This window comes from Glandiceps talaboti, chromosome 6 (assembly GCF_964340395.1).
Source record: "Glandiceps talaboti chromosome 6, keGlaTala1.1, whole genome shotgun sequence".
Lineage (NCBI taxonomy): Eukaryota > Metazoa > Hemichordata > Enteropneusta > Spengelidae > Glandiceps > Glandiceps talaboti.
The window spans coordinates 24383687-24389686 of record NC_135554.1 but is presented as its reverse complement, the minus strand read 5'-3'; the positions used below and the strand labels follow the sequence as shown (position 1 = coordinate 24389686).

Sequence of the window (6000 nt, the reverse complement as noted above, 5' to 3'; positions counted from 1 at the left end):
TAAGCCCCGAAGAATTATCTGATACAGACAGCTATGTGAGAAGAAAAGCAGAAAAACGGCAGCTGAGGAGACAGTCAAGTCGTGAACGGTCCAGAAAAGAACAATCACAAAATATTTTCCGAGCAGGTGGTGCACGAAGTATTGAATCCGTAGGATCAATTGATCAAACTAGTGACATTGAAAGTGAAATATTGACACAGCGATCTGTATCGGAAATTAAAACTCGTAGTATTTTAAGTACGCCTCGCTCAGAGAGATTCTCTAAGAGTGTAAGTATCCAATCAGAGGATACCTACACACAAGATTTTGATAGCATTTCTGAAAAATCTTACTCGGACACATTTGAGACAGATCGAACTGGGTCGCCAAAAGGTCGAAGGTCACCGGAGAGTCGAAGAGCAGCTTGGAGAAACAAGAAAAGAGCCTCTACGTATAGTGAGGATTTTGAATCTTACCAGACAGATTCAGATGTCACAATTGATTTACCCGAAGACGACTCTGAAAGTGTCAGTTACAGTGAGAGTTTCACTTCGTATACTGACTCGCGCACCATCACAAGGAGTATGACGCCTCAGAAAAAGAAAGCAAAGAGGAAAAGTCAGCATAATACGAGGGACATGGCGGTTCAAGCAGATGATGTGCTGTTAGCTTATCAGTGGAGAAGAGGTAGGGAGTTTTCTAGACCAGTGTATAGCTAATGTTTAAATAGGATTTACATAATAATTGTTGCTTTTAATGTCCAGACAGGACAAGGTCAAAGGTGATATTGTAAAATTTTGCCAAACATAGTTATTCTCTTGTATTACTATATGCTCTCCATTGAACATATGTATAACAAAGAAGAGGAGAGGAGAATTGTTTCAAAAAGTTTAAAATACTGATAACATGATTTTAACGTTATCTCTGGATTGTGTTCGCAATCACAAATAGTAGAGAGACTGCTAAGAAGTATGAGGGATTTTGAGATGTCAGAATTGTCTCTATCAGTTTTAAAGGTCCCTCCTATTTTCACAATGGTTTCCTCAAAATGCTTTAATTAATTTTAGATGCTGGGTCAGCTGTGTATGGATCAGCATTTGGACTTCAATACGTAGATCCCACTCCCATAGCAAGCCATGTTATTAGTCCTGATGCAGTGGAAGGTAAGTCAATAGTAATATACACATCAACAATCAATCAATCAATCAATCAGTCAGTCAGCATTATTGAACAGATAGGTCTTCAGTTTTGTTTTGAAACAATCCAGGCTGGAGGCTTGGTGAATGTCAGTCGGCAGAGTTCCATAGTTTGGAAGTGACATATGAGAATGAGCAACCTCCATAGGTGATTTGTCTGTAATATGTTGTAAGCAGATCCTTTGTTGAACGTAGAGTGCAACTTGGTGTGTATGGCCGGCTGGAGAAGATCACAAATGTACACTGGAGTTAAGCTATGAAGAGCTTTATATGTTAACAGTCAAGGTTTTAATCAATCCTGAAACGAGCTGGTAACAGAGGCAGACTGATAAGAACAAACTTCTTGGTACAAGACAAGTGATGATCCTGTAGAATGTACTGTTACATGTAGAATGTAGAATGTACAGAGTGAAAGGGGCACAGTCTGTAACTTTATGGTCCTTACAAGTTACTTTCATTTCATACTGAAATACCTGTTTTACATGTATGCAGCTACTAAAATGTGTAGAATGTAGCATGGGTTAGAACTTAACCAAGGAATTTGTATATGAAATGTTATGACGTGTAACAGTGTACTAGTACTGGATGATAATGCTGAAATCTCAGATTTATACATTGTATGTCTTTCTCCAATGGTATTGATACCATATGGTTCCAGTGTGTTAGCACTAAATAATATATTGGGATCTCAGATTTGTACATGCTTTGTGATCCACTATATTTGACTGTATTTTCATGTCTTTCTCTCCACAGCATTGACATCATACAGTCCCAGTGTACTTGCACTAAATGATATGCTGAGATCTCAGATTCAGATAACTCAACAATTTGTACTCAACAGTCGACAGATTCATAACAGCTATGCAGCAGCTGTTGAAAGTGATTATCAGTATGTAACTTTGGAAGACACAAAGGAGGTAAGAGCTTTCAATGATCAACCAGCAAAACTGTGTGTTCTGTGAAAAAAAAATGGCCATCATTCAATTTTTGTTAATTGTGTGGTTCTGTATGTGTGTTGGAGATAGAAGCCAAAAAAGACAAGATTTGGGATTGATCTAACATGTGAATGTCATAAAAATTGTAAAGTAAATGTGCAGGGTGTTAATGCTAGAGGTATGGTAAAGTGTGTATGTGTGTGTGCTTGTGTGCGTACATGTGTGTATGTGTATGTGTGTGATCATATGAATACATAGACTGAAAATATTTGATTGGCACATATGACCCTTAGATAAGTTGGAAAATGTATGTGTGGTTGCCTTTGTCAAGATCTTGATGATAAGTTAGTGGTATACACTAAGATGAATTTTAAAGTAAATGTAATATAGCATTTTGCAGATATACTGGTAATGTAACTAATATGCAGAGTCATGGGGGATTTTTTTATAAGGATTCTAACCATCAGACAGTATCCATGATCTCTGTGGAAATACACTTTTTAATGTTGTGTGTTTATTTTCATTTCCAGTTCTTGCACAGGCATCGCAAACCAAGACTGACATTTGAAGAAGCGCTTAGACAAGTTAAGGAAGAGATGGGAATGGAGACAAAGTGATCATCCTTTGTGTCTCCACTACAATGGACTGTCTACAGACAAATGCAAACATATACTTACCTGAAACCTTCCAACATCTCATCAGATGTAGTTGTGCAATGCTACTGATACAACTCAGTACTGGATTTGATCCTTTTACAGGAGATTTCAACTTAGCTTGCAAATGCTATTAAACAATGTATCAAGATCAGTGAGAGTGATCACCAGGTTTCATGTTGAGATAGACACAATAAAGATAACACACAGACATCCCTTACACAGTGTTTACTCTGTTTTTGTTACATTTGTATTTTTTGTTATCAGTAACAAAATACATAGCAGACACTGTGTAAGAGATATTTGTGTGTTATCTTTTGTTGTGTCTATCCCAACATGAAACCTGGTGATCAGTTTCACTTATTTTGATACATTGTTTAGTATCTAGAAGTATTCTTAGACAAGATTTGGGATTGATCTGTGAATGTCATAAAAATTGTAAAGTAAATGTGCAGGATGTTAATGCTAGAGGTATGGTAAAGTGTGTGTAGAGGTATGGTAAAGTGTGTGTGTGTGTGTGTGTGTGTGTGTGTGTGTTCTAGAAGGCATGAAAGTCGTTTAGACTGACTGAAAGTGAAAGACTAGAAGTGATCATACATTCTAAGCCCCACTCACATATGAGGAGTATGAATCATGGTAGCACAGTGTGTCTCTGAATTCCGTCCTTGACATATCCTGCATGTGAGTTTGATTGACTTGACAACTATTACATCTCTCATGTATAATCTTACCGTACTTACCATGGGTAAGGACATCTGATGAACAAACCTGATCTTTTAATTTGAGTTATTCTAAAGTAGAAAAATACTAACTTGGCAAATAACCTGATCACTACATAGTTGTAATAGGAGTTCAGTAGTTTATTATAGTGATATTAAGATTAAAGTTGCACAAGCTGAGTTTATAAGCTTTTTGCTTACATGAACATACTTAGGAAAAACGTCCATTTGCTATTCTCGCATAATCGAAACATATCTTCTATGACATTGCAATTTGTGTTCTGGCATTGTTAGAACTGTTGATTGCATAGAAGGGAGTTCCTGTACATTTTTTGATACATATGATAAATTACATCATCAGATCATTTATGAGTTATATCTTAGTATCAGCTTTGATTCAGTCAATTGCAAGTGATGTTTAAGTATGCATCAGTAAGCAGAATGAATCGAGTACCTTTTACATGTGTGCAGCATAAACTAAACCCAAATATGTATAAACTCAGCTTGTGCCCCTTTAAATACAGTACAGTTAATATACAAAATAAATAAACCTTCGCCCAGGCCCTTTCAGGCTGATAAGTCATTTTTTGTCAAAATGAATGAATATGAATGGATAATGTATAGGTTTACATTAGAGTGTGTCAACGTAGAGAAGAAAACCATTTTATACTCATAGAAATGGTGTACTAGATGTGAATAAAATAAGAATACAAAATTTTTCATTCACTCATGTCACAGTGTACAAAAATAATCAAAAATGTACATTTGCTATAAAGACATTGTAAGTTATTATAACATCGCCTACTTTTATATTTTGGTATGGAATGTAAGTATTTCTTTGTTGTCAATTTGTCCGAGTTGTGTATGTTTCTGAAGTCAAAATAGAAAAATTAATGTAGTAGTGTATTTTTGTAACATTTCAAAATGTAAAACCTCAATTTAACTATATATATAATTCCTTTCAGTACAACATGCTTGCCTGTTATATCTAGACTTTAATATGTATGTGTTATTTCACGTAACAGTTCCTTATTTTATGGTCATTTGACTTTTGTACATAAATTGAGAAAATTAAGTGCTCAAGTTAAGGAAAAAATCACAACTCTAGAAATTGTTGCATTTACTCTGTAGCAGGCAGCTCATGATCCAAGTTTTTCAATTTTTGATGGTTGTACAGTAAGATTTTTATTCTTCACTCAAAATATGTAATTGTAAATTTTTATTTCATTTCAAACAGTAATGTAATATTTCAAAACTCAAAAATTCAGTGTCTATTTTTGTAAACAAAATTCAATTTATCTAAATTATTTTTGTAAATAATCAAAGATAATGCTGTAATATTTTTTATTTTAATAAAATTTAAATGAAGAATATGTTTTCTTTTGTATGGCATGTCTTGTTGACATTGCATTGTTTTTAATTTTTCAAAGCTGAGAATTCTCTCCAATATTAGGATCACAATAGCCAATCAGAGGGTCTATGAGCCAATGTTGTTAAAATCTAATCAAGGAAAAGACAATTTTCTTTATCTGTTTACGTTTCAGGAAACACAGTAAATAAAGCTAATCAGACCGCCTTTATCAGAGTTCGCCCTCAACGTTGCACACCTCGTTTATTTTGTTTTTGTGAATGCCTTCGTTTTTGTTAGGTAAACAAAGTTTCATATCCAACCATGCAAAAAATATGATTGCCGAAGAACTCATTGTGACAAGCCAGTCCTTATTCTATGAAACAATAAAACCCATTTTCTAAAACATGACCCTCCTCGATCCACCAAGAACTGATTTGCAATAAATGAATCCCCCCCCCCCTTCTAATTACTGAAGGCTCCTTTACTAGAATTTGAGGATATTACCAAAACATCGTAATATTTCATGAATGACCAATAAACTATTACACTGAGTCCGGTTTAAACATCCAATTAAGGTGTAGATAGATCAGGAATGTACTTAGAAGTAAGAAACACATCTAGTGACTAACCAGTCTATAAGACCAAGGGGAACAATATGTTTCTCGTCCTTGGGAAAATTCTCAAAAGTGATGCGGTAACGCGGCGTTCTTTTTCTTTTTTCTTTTTTTATTAAAGCTCGATTTATACCGATTAGTATGATCATACACTGAGAAAAAATTGCCATATATGAGGTTTTGATAATGTAAACAAACACTAGATGTTGATAATGTATTATAGAATACCGTTGTATTATGTACAATTATACTAAATTAATATTTTGACGGCATTGTGTACATACATCAACATCATGTACACATCAATGACTTGAATTCAATTCAGTACAGACCACAATTTGTTTTCCAAATGACTGCAGTAACATTTACATGTCAAGCCATAATATTTACTTGCCCATTCATTATTTTGGATGTTCGTGTAGACTAATAAATGGTACAGTGGTTATTATGGATAGGGTGTCATACATATAGTTCTCTTTTTGGAGGATGTGGTGGTCCTGAAAAGGGCCGTTTGGTTTGTGTGTATGCGTGGTATACGATTTGCTTGGATTGG

At 34.8% G+C, this 6000-nt stretch overlaps 1 protein-coding gene across 1 annotated transcript; it reads left to right on the top strand.

The window, feature by feature from the left end:
* The first annotated feature begins 480 nt into the window (after positions 1 to 480).
* LOC144436761 (uncharacterized protein C19orf44-like) lies at positions 481 to 2846 on the top strand. Its single transcript, XM_078125620.1, has 4 exons — positions 481 to 666; positions 1047 to 1142; positions 1929 to 2092; positions 2641 to 2846. Exons 1-4 carry the CDS (start codon positions 564 to 566, stop codon positions 2725 to 2727), a joined length of 450 nt encoding a protein of 149 aa, XP_077981746.1. The 5' UTR covers positions 481 to 563; the 3' UTR covers positions 2728 to 2846.
* The last annotated feature ends 3154 nt before the right edge of the window (positions 2847 to 6000 follow it).

Excerpts from the sequence above, each read along its gene's own strand:
- LOC144436761 (XM_078125620.1), top strand. The coding sequence starts at position 564 with ATGACGCCTCAGAAAAAGAAAGCAAAGAGGAAAAGTCAGCATAATACG. Across the intron at positions 1,143-1,928 it reads TAGTCCTGATGCAGTGGAAG|CATTGACATCATACAGTCCC; the intron begins GTAAGTCAATAG and ends TTCTCTCCACAG. Across the intron at positions 2,093-2,640 it reads CTTTGGAAGACACAAAGGAG|TTCTTGCACAGGCATCGCAA; the intron begins GTAAGAGCTTTC and ends TTTCATTTCCAG.